Source organism: Microcebus murinus, chromosome 16 (genome assembly GCF_040939455.1).
Source record: "Microcebus murinus isolate Inina chromosome 16, M.murinus_Inina_mat1.0, whole genome shotgun sequence".
Taxonomy (NCBI): domain Eukaryota; kingdom Metazoa; phylum Chordata; class Mammalia; order Primates; family Cheirogaleidae; genus Microcebus; species Microcebus murinus.
The window spans coordinates 41,421,372-41,440,122 of record NC_134119.1 but is presented as its reverse complement, the minus strand read 5'-3'; the positions used below and the strand labels follow the sequence as shown (position 1 = coordinate 41,440,122).

Genomic DNA, 18,751 nt, shown 5'->3' with positions numbered 1-18,751 from the left:
ATGGTATGAACTGTAGGTTTTTTGTCAATGACCTTTATTAGGTTCTTTCTTCTTCTTCTTCTGTTGTTGTTTTTTTGTTTTTTTTTGAGACAGAGTCTCGCTTTCTTGCCTAGGCTAGTGTGAGTGCCGTGGCGTCAGCCTAGCTCACAGCAACCTCAAATTCCTGGGCTCAAGCAATCCTCCTGCCTCAGCCTCCCGAGTAGCTGGGACTACAGGCACGAGCCACCATGCCCGGCTAATTTTATATATATATATATTTGTTGGCCAATTAATTTCTTTCTATTTTTTTATAGTAGAGATGGGGTCTCGCTCAGGCTGGTTTTGAACTGATCTTGAGCAATCCACCTGCCTCGGCCTCCCAGAGTGCTAGGATTACAAGCTACAAGCGTGAGCCACCGCGCCCGGCCTTCTGTTTTTTTTTTTGTTGTTTTTTTTTGTGACAGTCTTGCTCTGTTGCCTGGGCTAGAGTGCTGTGGCATCAGCCTAGTTCACAGCAACCTCAAACTCCTGGACTCAAGCAATCCTCCTGGCTCATCCTCCTAAGTAGCTGGGACTACAGTTGTGCACCACCGTGCCTGGCTAGTTTTTTCTATTTTAGTTGCCCAGATAATTTTTTCTATTTTTAGTAGAGATGGGGTCTCAATCTTACTGAGTCTGGTCTCAGACTCTGGACCTCAAGCAAACCTCCTGCCTTGGCCTCCCTGAGTGCTAGGATTACAGGCCACCACACCTGGATCCTGTTGAGAGTTTTCTTTTTTTTTTTTTTTTTTTTGAGACAGAGTCTCGCTTTGTTGCCCAGGCTAGAGTGAGTGCCATGGCATCAGCCTAGCTCACAGCAACCTCAAACTCCTGGGCTCAAGCAATCCTACTGCGTCAGCCTCCTGAGTAGCTGGGACTACAGGCATGTGCCACCATGTCCGGCTAATTTTTTTCTGTATATATTAGTTGGCCAATTAATTTCTTTCTATTTATAGTAGAGATGGGGTCTCGCTCTTGCTCAGGTTGGTTTCGAACTCCTGAACTCAAACGATCCGCCCGGCTCGGCCTCCCAGAGAGCTAGGATTACAGGCGTGAGCCACCGCGCCCGGCCAAGAGTTTTCTTTTTAAAAAATCAGGAATAGGTGTTGAACTTCATCCAAAGCATTTTCTTCATCTATTAAGTGGATCATATGATTTTTCTTTTTCAGTTCATATGGTGAATTACAATGATTGATTTTCAAATGTTAAACCAACCTTGCATTCCTATGATATATCCACTTGAAATATTATCTATTTTATATATTGTTGAATTTGGTTTGCTAAAAGGTTTTGAAGAATTTTTTGAATGCACCTGAATGGGTGATTTTCTTTTCTTATTAGTATCTTTGGCTGTTAGTATCAAGACAATTCTGGCCTCATAGAATGAGTTGGGAAGTATTTTCTCTCCAGTGTTCTGAAAGAGTTTGTATAAAATTGGTATTACCTTTTCCTTACATGTTTGGTAGAATTCACAAGTAAAATGATTAGATCTGGAGTTCTCTTTCAGGAAGATTTTTAACTACACATTCAATTTCTTTCTTAGATACACATTCATTCAGGTTTATCTGCTGCTTTTTGAGCGAATTTTGTGTTTCATTTGCTTCTCTTTTTTTTTAGTTTCTTTAATGGGAAGATGAAGTCATTGATTTTAAGCCTTTCTTCTTTTCTAATATAAGCATTTAGAACTATACATTTCCCCAAGGACTGCTTTACCTATAGCCCCCAAATTTTGATATGTTATATTTTCATTTTCATTCATTTCAAACAGTTTCTAATTAGCATTGTTATTTCAGTTTAACCTATGGCTTAGTTAAAAGTGTTCTGTCAAATTTCCAAATACTAGGGGATGTTCCTTATATCTTTCAGTTATTTATTTCTAATTTAATTCCTTTTTATCAGAAAATATATATTGTATGATTTGATTGGCAAAATGTTCCATGTGCAGTTTAAAACAATGTGTATTCTGTTAAAATGAGTTCTATAAATGTCAGTTAGGTTGTTAGTTGATAGTATCATTTAAACCTTCTCTATCTTTACTGAGTTTGTTTATTGCATATTCAATTATTGAGAAAGCGATATTGAAATCTATGATGGTAATTGTAAGTTTGCCTGTTTATCCTTGCATTTCCATTTCTGTAAGTTTTTCTTCATGTATTTTGAAGCTCTGCTATTAAGTACATAGACCTTTAGGATTCTTATGTCCTTTTGCTGAATTGACCCCTTTATCATTATGAAATAACCTTCTTTAGTTCTAGAAATACTCTTTGCTCAGAAATCTACTTGTTCTGATGTTAATGTTGCCACTCTTCTTTCTTTTGATTAGTGTTTATATGATGTGTGTGTTTATATGTGTATAAATATATATAAAACATAAAATAATTCACATATATTTCCATACCTTTACCTTTAATCTATTTGTGTCTCTCTATTTAAAGTTGGTTTCTTATATGCATATAGTTAGGTCTTGCTTTTAAAAAATCATATCTGATAAGCTCTGCATTCTAATTGGGGTATTTAGAGTATATGTATTCTAACTGATGCCCCATTATTACATATGAATTTCTTTACTTTGGCTGGTGCAAGCATGAACTTCCCAGCCCTGTGTGAGGCCTAAGGATGTTTCCTTTGCTCCCCTTTGGAGTTTATTTTCTGGCCTTAAGTAGTTTCTTCCAACACATGCACTGATCAGTAGTACCCATTTGAAGACTTGAGGGTGACCCTCTGCAAAATTCTGAAGCTGTCTCTGCAGCTCTTCTTTGGTATTCAGTCCTAAAAACTCTGGTTGCTTTGACTTTCTCAGACTCCCAGATTTATGCCCTCAATTCATATAAAAGAAATGAGAAAGGTTATTCCATGGATTGTTGAGTAACATTTAGTAAGCTTTGGGCATAGAAAGTAGGAAACTGTTGTTGTCCTAGTGGGTGGGACTAGGCAGGAAACCTGGTAAAATCTTCATAACATGGTACAGTGAGCAAGGACTGAGTAGGATGAAGAATGTGGGAAGTCAGCTCAACCATCAAGGCTGGTAATTGTCAGAAGGCCATGGTGGAGATTGGTGTAGTTGACCAGGCAATCCAGTATACAGTATCTGAGCATCATAGTCACTGAGGAGCAGTTCATATCAATAGGTGACAGGATCATGGCCCAACCTGCTTGGGAAGGCATGGCAGCAGCAGTGTACATACAAGGCAGCCTAATTCCAAGAATCCTTTAACTTTGGTTGGCAGTTGGAATCCAGTTGGGTGGGTAGGGGCTAAATGATGGATTCAGCTGCCCAAGATATGGGGCTGATGCTGCTAGAGCAGGGCCTTGGGACTCTGACCAGGTAAGCAAAGAGAAAAGTAGGGTTGGACCCACAGCGACCCTCCAGAGTACTAGGCAAGAAAGAAGATCTGTCCCTTAGACTGGGCTCAATTGCAAGAAGTCAGAAAAGTACAATGTAAACATTAGTGGAGTTCCTAGGGCTCACCCTTACACATAGCCACAGTCAGGAAGTATGATGGACCAGGCCTACAGGAAAAGGACACCAGGGATTCCAGCTGTGAGGTCATTTTGTAATAAAATGACCTAGGGAAGGCCAGGCACAGTGGCTAATGCCTGTAATCCTAGCACTCTGGGAGGCCGAGGCTTATGGATCATTTGAGCTCAGCCGTTCAGGACCAACCTGAGCAAGAGTGAGACCCCATCTCTGCCAAAAATAGAAAGAAGTTAATTGGACAGCTAAAAATATATAGAAAACATTAGGCAGGCATGGTGGCACATGCCTGTAGTTCCAGCTACTCGGGAGGCTGAGGCAGAAGGATTGCTTGAGCCCGGGAGTTTGCTGTGGTTGCTGAGGTTGCTGTGAGCTAGGCAGATGCTGTTGCACTCTAGCCCAGGTGACAGAGTCAGACTCTGTCTCAAAAAAAAATTTTTTTTTTTCCCTAGGGAAGCATTTCTTATCTTGAACTTGTTCCATAGCCATTGAACATGGTTTGCTTTTGTTTTGTCTTTAAAACTGTTTGAATGCTTTTAAATTTTCACCAGGCTTGTTAATATCATCATTAACTAGCAATGTCATGGCCAATTGGGAACTTATTTTGTTGTAGGTGTGCCGGTTGCCTTGCCTCTCGTCCATCTGATCCCTTTGCTCGCTTCTGTCAAGAATGTGGCTCTCCTGTCCCGCCCATATATGGCTATCATCTCCCACCTCCTGAAGCAGCTCAGGTAAGCAGCAGAATCTTAAAAATATCTTTCATTGGTTGATCTGATCTTTATTTGCAGCAGTGCCTGGTATACACGAACCACACACGTATTAACAAATACTTGTTGAAAGAATCACTGGCAGATTAAACTCTTATTATCCAGACTCCTACTTAAGAATGGAAAAACTTATCTACAATGTTATGTCTTTTGTGTGGCCTTACAGATTCACATGCTCAGAAAGAGGTTGAAATTGTGTTGTTTCAATGAGGCATGCATAGATAAATAAATGTTTACTATCTGTTTGATATCTTTGCTCATAACCTGGGTACAATAAGAAAATATATTTTAGAAATCATAAATGGAGAGAAGCACTAATTACTTTATATCTGTATATATGTATATATCCATAAGATGTATCATTCTGTCCAAAGAAGCTGTAGATTAATCATTATATTTAAATTTAAAAGCTTTGGCTGAAACAGTTTATTCTACAACACCCAACATCATGTAGAGGAGGGAATTCGAAGACTTAGGAAAACAGGAATGTTGGAGTGGGTTTATCATGTGTGTCCTATAGGCCCCTATATTTTACAAGAAGGCCCAGAAAGACGCTTCCTTCACTAAGATGCTGAAGAATACCTAAGTGAGAGTTGTACCTGCTTTCTTAAAAAGTTCCATGGCTGCTTTCCTTTGTATGCCAGATATGATCACAAGGGGTGCTGCTGTTTAGATTGGTTCCCTGATCCCACTGGGGCTAACAGGATTCCAGAGTGGCAGAGGTCAAGCAGCAGCACGTAACTACCAAAGACAAGGACAGCAGTGACATTTGAGTAAGCAGGGTCTGATGATGGTGTTCCTAGGAATGAAATAAGCAGCCTACTAGTATATTTCTTGGTCTATAAATTGAAAAACACTAGGTCTTGTAGCCAAAAACTGACTTAAGTTACTACATTGGGGCATTCGAGTTTCTCACTGTGTTTCCAGACAATACACCAGTTCACAAACCTGGAGTATCTTGGTTGAAGGGAAGATATGTACTAGCTTTGCAAGTTCATATCATATATCTTCCTTGAAGCCTTTCCAGAAAGGATGTGTTTCTTTCAATAGAGTGTGCATTCTGAAAAGGAAATGACCAAACCTTTGGGAGATTGTTAATACTGGCTCTGAATTCATACTAATTCTTGGAGACCTGAAACACCACTGTGGTCCACCAGAAAAAGCTGGGACTGCAAGTGCTCAGATGATAGAGGGAGTATGACCTCAAGTCTGACTTGTAGTTTTTGCTTCATATATTTTGGGTGTTTGTTTTCATGCTTGTGCTGTGGACTGAATGGTTGTGCCCCCCAACTTCATATATTGAAATCCTAAACCCCAAGGTGATGGTAGTAGGAGGTGGAGCCTTTAGGAGGTAATTAGGTCGTGATAGGCCCCTTATGAATGGGATTAATGCCCTCTACCGTGTAGCACAGGTAGGAGGCACCATTTATGAAGCAGAGAGCAAGCTCTCACTAGATACCAAATTTGCTGGCACCCTGATTTTGGACTTTCCAGCCTTCAAAACTGAGAAATAAATTTCTGTTTTTATAAGCCACCCAGTTTATGATATTTTGTTATATTGATAGCAGCCTGAACAGACTAAGACAGTTCATCTACATTTATAATTGCTGTATCTTCCTGATTTATTGGCCCTTTTATCATAAAAATGTCTTCTCTTTCACTCTAGTAATATTTCTTATCTTAAATTTCTTTATTCTCTGATATTAATATTTATGTGGCCACTCCAGTTCTCTTATGGTTACTGTTTGTGTTGTATATCTTTTTCTATAGTTTTACTTTCAACTTATTTGTGTCTTTGAATCTAAGGTGTGGTTAGAGTAGACAGCATATAGTTGGATTTTACTTTTTTATCCATTTTGACAGTCTGCCTTTTGAGTGTGGTGTTTAGTCTGTTACCATTTAATGTCATTATCAATGTGGTTGAATATTTACATATGCCATTTTGCTGTTCGCTTTCAAGTTGTATCATGTCTTTTTGTTCCACTTTTCCTCCTTTACTGTTTTCTTTTGTGTGAAATAATTTTTCTTGTGTCATTTAAATTCATTTGTTGATTTTTTTGTACAATTTTTAAAGTTATCTGGTGCTCTAGAGATTGCAATATGGACCTTAATTTCTCACAGTCTATTTCAGAATAATTTAACTTAATTCTACTAAAATACAGAAATTTTGCTCTAGTAGATCTCTGTTTCCTCTTCCTTTATCTTTTATGTAATATATATTACTTGTATATTTATATACATGTAATAATTTTATGTATTATACAGCTATGTGTTTTAAATGGAAAAATGCAGTGTTATACAATCTTATGTCATTTAAAGACAATGCAAAAAACTGTCTATGGAGTCATTTATATATACCCACATGTTTATGATACCTTGTCTTTTCATTTCTTCCTGTGAACTCAGATGATCATTTCCTTTAAACCTGAAGGATTTCCCTTGATATTTCTTATAAGACATGTCTGCTAGCAATTTCTGTATGTCTTTGGTTCTCTGAGAATGTTTATTTTACCTTCACTTTTGAAGCCTAGGTTTGCTATATATATAATTCTTATTTAGCAGTTATTTTTTTCTTTCAGCCCTTTGAATATGTCATTCTATTACCTTCTGGTCTCTATTGCTTTTGATGTATATGATAAGTAGGTTTTTTTATCTTGCTACTATAAAGATTTTCTCTTTGTCTTTGACATTCAGCAGTTGGATTATAATGTGTCTAAGTGTGGATCTCTTTATATTTATCCCTCTTGGGCTTGATTGAACTTATTGGATCTGTAGATTAATTTTTTTCCACTGTGGGAAGTTTTTGGCTATTATTTCTTCAAGTTCTTTTTCTGCCTCTTTCTCTTTCTCCCATTACACATATGTTGCTATGCTTGATGTTGACCCACATGTCTTTGATGGTCTGCTTATTTTCATTAATCTTTTTTTCTTTCTGTTCTTCAGATTGGATAATTTCTATCAAACTATATTCAAGGTCACTGATTCTTCTTTCACCTCCAATCTGCTGTTGTATCCCTCTGGTGATTTTTTTCATTTCAGTTATTTTACTTTACAACTCTGAGTTTTGATTTAGTTCTTTTTTTTTTTTTTGAGACAGAGTCTCACTTTGTTGTCCAGGCTAGAGTGAGTGCCGTGGCGTCAGCCTAGCTCACAGCAACCTCAAACTCCTGGGCTCAAGCGATCCTCCTGCCTCAGCCTCCCGAGTAGCTGGGACTACAGGCATGCGCCACCATGCCCGGCTAATTTTTTCTATATATATCAGTTGGCCAATTAATTTCTTTCTATTTATAGTAGAGACGGGGTCTCGCTCTTGCTCAGGCTGGTGAACTCCTGACCTTGAGCAATCCGCCCGCCTCGGCCTCCCAAGAGCTAGGATTACAGGCGTGAGCCACAGCGCCCGGCCTGATTTAGTTCTTATTTTATAATTTCTACTTCTTTACTCAGATTCTCTATTCATCAGATCATTGTCATATTTTGTTTAATTTTTTAAATATGATTTCCTTTAGTTCATTGAACATTTTTTTATAATAGCAGCTTTGAAATCTTTGTCTGCTAAATCCAACATCTGAGGACACTCAGAGACAATTTCTGTTATCTGTTTTTTCTGAGTATGAGCCACACTTTCTAGGGTTTGCATGTGTAATATTTTTTTCTTGAATATTGGACATTTTAGGTCACATATTGTAGCAACTCTGGATTCTGACTTTTTCCCTGTGAATTGTTGTTTTGTTTTTTTATTTACTTGTATTAAATATTTAACATCTGTTTCCCTTGCAATATGTGGCCATTTGTGTCAAGGTTTTTGTTTGTTTGCTTTTTCTTATTTTTATATTTAAGCCTGGAGTTACCTTTGAGTCTGCATATCTTAATGTTCAATTGAAGATTGGCCAGAAATTGTGCTTAACTACCTTGAGCCAGTAAGGCTTCCTTTCTCCGCTGATGGATCTGTGTGTAGGCTGGGTAGAACATTCGAACATCAGGCTGTTTTGAAGTCCACCCCAGCTTTTACTCTATGTTGAGCTCTATTGCATCTCCATGTGCATTCTCCGTCAGCTAGGGATGTGGGATGGCTTGGGCCCACTCTGGTTTATACTGTGCATGTGCATAGCCTTCAGTCAGCCATATGTGGAAAGCTATTCAAACCTCTGTAGTTGAATCACCTTCTGAAATTCCCTGTTAGATCCTCGGCCAGTTTACAGGTCCATTGATTACCCTAAATAGGTCCATAGAGTTGCTGGTCCTCCCCATTTGCTTGCCACTGAGATCTCACCTTAACAACACTTCAAATCAAGTCAACTTTGTCCATCAGCACCCATAATGCTGATTTTCACAGCCTGCCCTGCCCTGTTGGAGCTACCACACAGATAGAACTAGGAGAAACAGCCTCAGGCAAGAACCACACTTGTAGTGTTTTGTTTTGTTTTGTTTTTCTTTTTAAATTTTCTATAGCTGTATTTTTTTCTTCCTAGTCAACTTACAATAAATGTAGTGTTCTTTTCTGAAGTTCAGTCATTTTCAGGAACTTTTCAGTTTGTTGTCTGCCCTTGGTTGACTTTCAGAGTGCTGAATGGTTGATTTTTGACAACTTTATCTCACTTTATAATTGCTTTTCAGGAAGAGAATTTATCAACCTACTCATTAACTCATGCTGTTATATAAGTTAATTTCCTATGGTTATTTTTTCTTTTTAAAATACCTTTTTTTCTACATTACACATGTTTTTACTCTTACTGGGACTAAAATAATAATAACAGTAATTGTATTTTATTTTATTTTTATTATTTTAAATTGGCACATATTAATTGTACATATTTATGGGGTACATAGTGATATTTGACCACCATCAAATCAGATTAATAAGCATATCTGCCATAAAGGTAATTATTTTAAAAGCTGTTTTACAAAAGCAAATTAAACCTTACATACTAAGATCTACTCATATCTTTGGTTTTTGCATTCCAAGACAAACCTGGCCTTTTCTTTTGTGCAGAGGGGCTTATGTACAGAATGTGGAAGCATGGTTCCTATGAACACTCCGTACTGTGTGGTGTGTGAGGCCCCTCTTGCTCTACAGCTGCAGCCACAGCCCAGCCGCCGCATGAAGGTAATGAAATGTGATTCTGTAGAAATACAGAATCTATGTATGTATATATCTTTCTATGAATGAAATACATAGAAAGTAATGTTTGAACAATTTTATGCCCTTCTTCAGCTGGTGGAATGGGGTAACAAAGAATAAACTAATATGCAAGGACAAAATCCATTCTAATTTTTGGAAAGGTAAAGAGTTTAACTTGCTGGTTGGATCTATAATGTTAAAAGAGATATATAGTAATGTATTCCATGAACATGGATTTGGAGGACAAAATTGCACTACAGCTAACTTAGACAATTTTTTACTTCATACATTTAAACATCAATAATTGACTTATAATCTTGTTCTTAAAGTGGCTTCATGGTTTTTGTTTGCTTTATTTAACTATGGGTCCCTATTATGTAGAAAAAGTGATTAGAACTAGTCACATGGAAGAAAAAGTTACATATAATCACAACATTCAAAAAACTTTGCTAGACAAATGATATCATATCATGAAAACATTTTTGGTAGAATCATTGAACATACAACTGTATCTTTTCTCCATTTTTTCAATTTACAGTCCCACTTACCTCCTCTTTAATCCCAAGTAAAGGTCACTAGAGGATAAAATAGATTTAATAGAGGGAATTGGGGTGATAAAAAAATTCCAGAAATTTTGAAGAACTGGCTGGGCCAAAGTCAGGTATTATATGAAAATTTACTAAGCTTTTTGTTAGATGAGTATTTTCAATCTTAAGAAACTTTAAAAGCTACCCCAGGAAGCCACCATACAGCCCTAGAAACCTATCTCCAGACTTCTTATATATGAGAAAGAGAAATCAACTTTTATTTAATCGATTCATTGTTATTTTGGGTGTTCTGTTAATCACAGAAGAACCTATTCTTATTAATACATCTACTCAGAATGTTTGAAGATAATACTATTCCAAACTCTTTGGACTATTTAAAACTGGAGGAAAAGAGGTAAGGGTAAATGTCATGCCATCTTTGGCATTTGAAATATAGAATTCTTTCCATTTTGTGGGAAGACAGAGAGATAGAAAAGTATTAGTAAGTAGTTTTTCCCTTCATTTGTTGTAAATCCTACATTGAGAATGTAAACAGGATTTCTTTCGTGATTAGTAGAATTAAATCCAGGAGTGGTCCCTTTCTTAAAGGGCAATTTTTATGAGAGATGGTCACTTGCAATTTATTTCTGTTCTATTGGTGGGCCAAAGTTAGAACATAAACCTCATGCTGAGGAAACCAACTAAGAATTCAAAGATGAAATTTAGAAAATCAAGCCTGAGTTGGCTCAGGTTCCTATGAAGACGTCAGAGTCTTCTACTAACAGTGGAGTTAACCAGACTTTGAAAGATTGGGATTTCTTGTTTTTTTTTGTTAGCAGTGATGGGTGCAATAGATTGGGATTTCATAAAACTACCTAGTGGTATTGTTACGGCAAATGTTACAGCTAGTGTTACAGCACTTGACCGGGGAAAGAACCGAGTGGCACACGGAGAGTCGGAGAAAGCCTTTATTCCGCCAGCAGGCTCAACATGCCACCAACTTCTGACCCCCCTTCTTTGTTCTCCTCCAGTTTTTATACCCTTGGCAGGATTCAAAAAGCGTCCAATCAGCAACAAGCTTTATCCACTTAGCAGTGGGATTCAAAAAGTATCCAATCAAGATCTAGCGCTGCAGCAGAGGGAGGCGAGGGCCTCACCTGCACACCTACTCTAGGAGTGGGAGCGGCAGGGAGGCGGGAGCAGGGGGGACGCGGTGACAGTTTTACCTGTCAGTATCAGAAATAAAACTCCAGAAGTTGGGCTTTCTTTTACTTGATCATCCTCTTTACCTGTAGCAGTTTCAGAACATACTGTATTACTTTCAAGACACCTAGAAACCACAGTCTTGGAATAGAAAGGAACTCTGAGCATCTGATTTTTGGCAATTCGAAAAGATAGTATTCTGAGAATACAGAATGGTCCAGTGATTAAACAGTTGCTATCAAGCCTCTGCTAGCTGAATTCTAGTTAGACTATTTTAACCATTTCTTTTTCTTTTTATTTTCTGTGTTGCAACTTAACCCCAGAGTCCTGAGTCAGAAAGTTGCACTTACCATTCTCTTTCTAAGGCAGTCTTTCCACTCCTTCCATTTCTAAGTGAGAAACTATAGAGCAAACCTAAATTCATATTTAACAGAAAGCCCTATGGGGTAACCCCCCAACCCTGGAACCAGATTACTTGTAAACACAGATGATCTTTTGCTGGTCTTTCTGTTTACTGTTTAAGCCATGAAATAGAGAGCCTACCACTGACTATCCCATTTTCCACATCGGAAACAAACAAAAATCTCACACGTAATCAGTATAAATTTTTCAATTTGTTTTCCCAGGACTAAATGAATACTCTTTTTAGTGTGTTTGTTTGTTTGTGGTTTTGTTTCTTTTGAAACTCCATTAATTTGTCTGACACTATTTATGTTGTAGTAATTCCTAAACCAATCCAATATTCAGGGCCTGGGGTCTGTAGCTGGCTGACTGATGGAAAATACTGATTGATGATTTGTTTGCACAGTTGTTTGTTCAGAAGAACATGTATTTCTTATTCTCTGTTGTCAAGGAGAAGATAATCTGCAGGACTTGTGGCACGGGGAATCCTCCCCACCTGAGATACTGTGTTACCTGTGAAGGGCCTCTGCCTTCATCACATGAGGTAAGTTGACTGCATATGACAATCCTATATTTAGTGGCTGCTAAATGTTCAGTGTTAATGAAAAGTAGAGAAATATAATTTACAGTGGTAGGAAAGAGACCAAGAAAAGCTTCTCATGGTAAACTGAAAGCATCATATCTATATGTGAAGAGGACTTTATGTATTCGTCAAGACAAAATTATTTTCAAAGTCTTAAATTCAAAAAGATTCCAATAAAATGAAATTTTCTTGCAGTTTTGTTTAACGACTTTGCATGGGAGGCTGGCAGTAGCCTGTGGGAAAGTGAACCCATTCACATTTCATTTACAGGCAGATATGTCTTTGCTGACTATATATGTGTCTGCTTTTTGAAATTTAAAACATTGTCATCACTCATTTCTTCTTCTTTTTTTTTTCTTTTGAGACAGAGTCTCACTTTGTTGCCCAGGCTAGAGTGAGTGCCGTGGCGTCAGCCTGGCTCACAGCAACCTCAAACTCCTTGCCTCAAGTACTCCTCCTGCCTCAGCCTCCTGAGTAGCTGGGACTACAGGCATGTGCCACCATGCCTGGCTAATTTTTTCTATATATATATTAGTTGGTCAATTAATTTCTTTCTATTTATAGTAGAGACGGGGTCTCGCTCTTGCTCAGGTTGGTTTCGAACTCCTGAGCTCAAAGGATCCGCCAGCCTCGGCCTCCCAGAGAGCTAGGATTACAGGCGTGAGCCATAGCATGCGGCCACCACTCATTTCTTAGGTTTCCTGTCGGCCTATTTTGAGTGTTGAAATGAAGGAATAGGAGTATGTACAATTTAGGTACAGTGAATGTGTTCTGTTCAGATAACCTAGTTTATGTTTATAAAATATTTCTGATAAAATTATTTTTTTATTTTATTTATTTATTTTTTTGGAGACAGGATCTCACTCTTTCACCTGGCTAGAGTGCAGTGGTGTCATCATAGTTCACTGCAACCTCAAACTCCTGGATTCAAGCAAGCTGCCTGCCTCAGCCTTCTAAGTAGCTGAGACTACAGGCATGCACCAACATGCCTGGCTAATTTTTCTATTTTATGTAGAGACATGGTCTGGCTCTTGTTCAAGCTGATCTCGAACTCCTGGCCTCAAGTGGTCCTCCTTCCTTGGCCTCCCGGAGTGCTAGGATTATAGGTGTGAGCCACCGCACTGGGCCTTGAAATTTAAAATTACTTCCAGGTGACTCTTGCCCTGGCCTAACAGTACTGAGAAGGTGGCATTTACTAGCCAACTTAGAAGAAAAGAACAAAAGTTTCTTTTGGGCTATTACGTACGTATTTTTTTGACTGTTTGTGGGGTTTGTTGCATTTTAGAGGGATTCCTCAGAAAACTGGACAACATGTGATGATTAGCATGGTCAACATGGTTAGTATCAAATGGGAGTGCATTAGTTTCCTAGGGCTGTTGAAACAAAGCACCACAAACTGGGTGGCTTAAAACAATAGGAATTTATGGTTGTATAGTTCTGGAGCCGGAAGTCTAAAATCAAGCTGTAGACAGGACCATGCTTCCTTTGAAGGGGTGCCAGGGAATGAACTGTTCTATGCCTCTACCCTAGTTCTGGTAGCCTCCAGCTTCCCTTGGTTTTTAGATGCACCACTCCAGTCTCTGCCTTTGCTGTCACATGAGGTTCTCCCTGTGTCTCTCTGTGTATCTGCCTCTATGTCCAGATTTCCCTTTCTTTTTTTTTTTTTTGAGACAGAATCTCACTCTCTTGCCTGGGCTAGAGTGCCTTGGCGTTAGCCTAGCTCATAGCAACCTCAAACTCCTGGGCTGAAGTGATCCTCCTGCCTCAGCCTCCCGAGTAGCTGGGACTACAGGCATGCGCCACCATGCCCAGCTAATTTTTTCTATATATTTTAAGTTGTCCAGGTAATTTCTTTCTATTTTTTTAGTAGAGACGGGGGTCTCACTCTTGCTCAGACTGGTCTCGAACTCCTGAGCTCAAAGGATCCACGCACCTTGGTCTCCCAGAGTGCTAGGATTACCGACGTAAGCCGCCGTTCCCAGTTAGCCTTCTTATTTTTATTGTTTACATGGAATATTTCTTTCTAAATATTTCCTTCTAGCGTATATAGTTGGTGCTTGTCTGTGGCTTACATGTAGGTATTTTTTCTTTTTAAATCCATTGTGACAATCTCTCCCTTTTTAAGTGAACATTTAGTTTATCAAAGTTTAATGTAATTATTGATATGATTAGTTTTGAGCTACCATTTTTTAATTTGATTTCTACTTTTCTTATCTGTTTTGTTTCTTCTATTCCTATTTTCCTGATTTTTTGGGGTTACCTTTTTGAATTCCATTTTAATTTCTCTATTTGCCTTTTAGCTGTATTTCTTGGCATTATTAAGTAGTTTCCCTAATGATTATAATATACATCTTTAACTTTTCATAGTCTACTTAGTTATTATTGTACCAACTCAAGTAAAATATATAAATCTTGCAACTATGTAGGTTTATATCCCTCCCACCCATACTTTATGTTATAGTTATATATTTATACACATATATATATCAAATAAGTCCTAAGATAATGTTACATTTCTGATTTAAATAATTTGGTTTAAGAAGAAATTTAGAGGAAAAAACAAAAAGATAAAAACTAGTTTTTTGCATTTACACATAATATTTACCATTTCTGATGTTCTTTACTCTTTTCTGAGTATCTGAGTTTCTCTCTGGTATCATATCCCTTCAAATAGAAGAACTCCCTTAATCACTTCTTATAATGCAGGTTTGCTGCCAGTGAATTCTCTTAGTTTTCTTTTATCTGAAAATGTCTTTATTTTACCTTTCTTCTCAAAGACTATTTTTTTTTATTTTTTTCTTATCCCATAATGCATGAATCAAAGACTATTTTTGATATATAGTTCTGTGTTGACAGTTACTTGCTTTCAGAACATTAAAGATACTCTACAATCTCCTGCCTCTAACTCAGAAGTCAGATGTAAATCAGATTGACATTTCTGTGTATGCAATGCATCATTTTTCTCTTGCTGTTTTTTTTTTTTTTTTTTTTTTTGAGACAGAGTTTCACTTTGTTGCCCAGGCTAGAGTGAGTGCCATAGCGTCAGCCTAGCTCAAAGCAACCTCAAACTCCTGGGCTCAAGCGATCCTCCTGCCTCAGCCTCCGGAGTAGCTGGGACGACAGGCATGCACCACCATGCTCGGCTAATTTTTTTTTTTCTAGATATATTAGTTAGCCAATTAATTTATTTCTATTTATAGTAGAGATGGGGGTCTCACTCTTGCTCAGGCTGGTTTCGAACTCCTGACCTTGAGCAATCCGCCTGCCTTGGCCTCCCAGAGAGCTAGGATTACAGGCATGAGCCACCACGCCCGGCCCTCTCTTGCTGCTTTTAAGATTTACTCTTTTTTTGTTGGTTTTTAACAGTTTGGCTATCATGTGCCTCAGAGTGAACTTCTCTGCAATTATTCTGATTGGTGTTCATTGAGAATCTTGTAACTGCAAATTTCTGTCTTTCGTCAAATTTGGGAATTGTTTATCCATGATTTCTTTAGGTATTTTTCTATCCCACTCACTTTCTACTCTCCTTCTGGGATTCCATATACACATCTGTTGGATTGTTTGATATTAGCTAATAGATCCCTGAGGTTCTAGTCATTTTAAAAATCTTTTTTTCTCTTGTCACATTGTATGATTTCTATTCATCTATCAGTAGAAAGTTTGCTTCATGTACTCTTTCTTTTAGCAGCTCCTTTTAGCTAGTAAGTCTACTTAGTAAACATTTTATTTCAAATATTATTTTTTTCTCTTTCAGAATTCTCATTTGTTTTTCTTTTTAATGTTTCTATTTCTTTGCTGAGATTTCCTATCTTTTTATTCTTTGTGAACAAAATGTATGCTTCAAAATTCTGGTTGGCTAGTTCCAGTATCTGATTCATCTTAGAGTTGAACTCAGTTGATTTTCTTTTCTTTGGAGAGGGACTGGTTCTGGTTCCTTCTAGGCATTGCATTCCCCAAATCAGACATATATATTATTACCTGTTAAAACAAAACAGAAAAATAAACAACAACAAAAAACCCAGTTACTATTCATCAAAGAATAGTAATAATCCCAAAGCATCACGGCCTAACATTCATAATGGTAGGATACAATCTAAAATTCCCCAACAGGCTGGGTGCGGTGGCTCAAGTCTAATCCTAGCACTGTGGGAGGCCGAGGTGGATGGATTGCTCGAGGTCAGGAGTTCGAAACCAGCCTAAGCAAGAGTAAGACCCCGCCTCTACTATAAATAGAAAGAAATTAATTGGCCAACTAACATATATATAGAAAAAATCAGCCAGGCATGGTGGCACATGCCTGTAGTCCCAGCTACTGGGGAAGCTGAGGCAGCAGGATTGCTTGAGCCCAAGAATTTGAGGTTGCTGTGAGCTAGGCTGACGCCACGGCACTCACTCTAGCCTGGGCAACAAAGCGAGACTCTGTCTCAAAAAAAAAAAAACAATAATAAAATTCCCCAACATACTAAAGCCCAAGAAAAAACGTTTTGGTAGGGGGAGCCGCAAGTTTGGTCTCCATTCAGGTATTTTTCTTTAGTTGATCTGCATTGAATCTATTCTACATATATGTTGTTCAGGGATCAGTAAGAGATGTGAGTATATAGAATTTGAGAATCCCCTCTCTGTCTGTTTGCTTTCTGGGAGGTGCCTACCTCTTCGGCAGCCAAATATTCCTCAGCTTCAGTTTTCTGGTTCTCCTGGCCAGAAATGCTGCCTTCTGCCCACCCCTTCACACACACTATGTGTACTGTCCTTATCCCCAGGCTAAAAGCTGTGGAGATGGGAACTAACTCTACATAACTCCTCTCCTTCTGTGTATACTTGCTACAAGAATTTACCTGCTTCTGTTCATTCTCCACTGCCTTCATGTATCAATGAGCAGATTTTTAGTTGTTTTCTGTGTGGGAATCATTTGGTATGGTCTTAATCCTACATTACCAGAAGGAAAAATCTGTGTAGTTTTTTTTTTTTAACGGTTTCTGTTGCATAATATTTTTTTCAGAACTGAGACCAAAAACATACTAATGCAGTGGTGAATTTAATCAGAAAACACATTCCAAAGTCAAACCTGATGTGATATTATGGTAGTCTGTTGATAGTTATTTGTCTGTCTGTCTGGTAATGCAGTTTTAGACTTTATATCACTCTCCCATCATGAAATGACATCTATAATTTTTCAAGGCACCAGAGAGAGAAATACTGAGATTGGAAAAACATAAAAACAGAAAACAGTGGAACTTTTGGAATTCTTGAAATGGTCTTGCTGATAGATTAAAGTAAATTGCCAAGCAAAAGATTTATTTTCTCAGACATCCTTTCCTCGGGCATTCTGAACTTCTTTTATAAATAGTAAAATAATTTAAATTGACTTTATGAATTTTCAGTGATATAATTGTTTCTAGGTCTCATTCCCAAAATTGAATTTGTTTTAGCAATTGTCTTTTATCTGAATGGTATATCACAGTTTAGATATCACAATGAGAACATTTATCACTGAAGTGGCATAGAAGTAGCAATGCACGTTTAATCTGATAGCTTTATGTCTTTTTTGCTTGTTTGTTTAGCAGCATTAATATGATGGTGTAAGATAATTTTTCTTTCTTTAAAGCAATGTTATCTTAAAAATCTGCTTGAACAGTAGATTCATTTCAGTGAAAGTTCTGAAGGCAATATGTTTAAAAACACAGGTTGGCAAGTTTTATGTCAACATTCTGTTTTAAGAGTGGGATATTTGAAATGTAAGGTCTGAAGAAAAAGTTTGCAAAGAATTTCTCATTTGATTTACCCAAAGGAGTATCTCTCTAATTGCACAGAAATGAGGGTAAGTGTACACAACAAGAGAGGTCTCCTTTCTCAGGGGCTCTGCAGATGTTGAGGGGTATGTGGCCTCTTTTGGATAGTTCTCTTTGGGGATAACAGGGCAGCCCCTGAAGCAAAACAGGGTATAGCTGGACAAATAAAGTCAACTAAAGTATCCACCATTGAGGGGAAATTGCCCTTAGCAAACATTTCCCTTAGTGTTCACATCCTTAGTATTACTCATGGAATATGTGGCAATACATGTGTTCAATTATCAATTGAATCAGTTATTCATTGATTGATTCAGTGACTATTTTAATGACTCTCATGTGCCAAGGAACCAAGTATTGTCCTAGTGGGGAAAAAATGTGAAATCATAGTTCTTTCTCTCAAACAAATCAGCATCTAGTGGAAACCAAGATGGTAAGTAAAGGAAGCTGGCTGGCGCAGTGTGGCCCTGTGCAGAGCATTCCTATACATTGAGTTGCTGTTGATCATGTGAAACCTTCTACGGTCCTGTGAGGAAGCCGTTGTATTTGAAGGGGCTATATGGAGTCATGGAGAAGAGTCAGGCTTTAGAGTCAGATGGCCTGAGTTCAAATCTTGGATCTTACCCTCTCTATGCCCCACTTACCCTCCCTCTGTAAAATAGGGAAGACGATGGCACCCACCTCACAGGTGTGGGGCAGTGCTAGAATAGTATCTGGACACAGTAGGCGACCAGGCAGCAGTCACTGTGACTATCATCCCCATTTGGAAAATGAGAAAATCTCTTAATAGGATTGCCTAGTAAGGAATACCTTACTAGGATTGCCTGTTTTTTTTTGTTGTTTTTTTTTTGAGACAGAGTCTCGCTTTGTT

At 38.0% G+C, this 18,751-nt stretch overlaps 1 protein-coding gene across 8 annotated transcripts in view; it reads left to right on the top strand.

Annotated features, from left to right (window-relative positions):
- DZANK1 (double zinc ribbon and ankyrin repeat domains 1) overlaps positions 1-18,751 on the top strand; it is a 79,563-nt gene that overhangs the window by 24,418 nt on the left and 36,394 nt on the right. For all 8 annotated transcript variants that reach the window (XM_020282023.2, XM_020282022.2, XM_020282021.2 and 5 more), the window contains exons 8-10: positions 4,107-4,224; positions 9,251-9,364; positions 11,963-12,055. In XM_020282023.2, the coding sequence (XP_020137612.2) occupies positions 4,107-4,224; positions 9,251-9,364; positions 11,963-12,055 (325 nt within the window). The remainder of the gene's footprint in view (positions 1-4,106; positions 4,225-9,250; positions 9,365-11,962; positions 12,056-18,751) is intronic.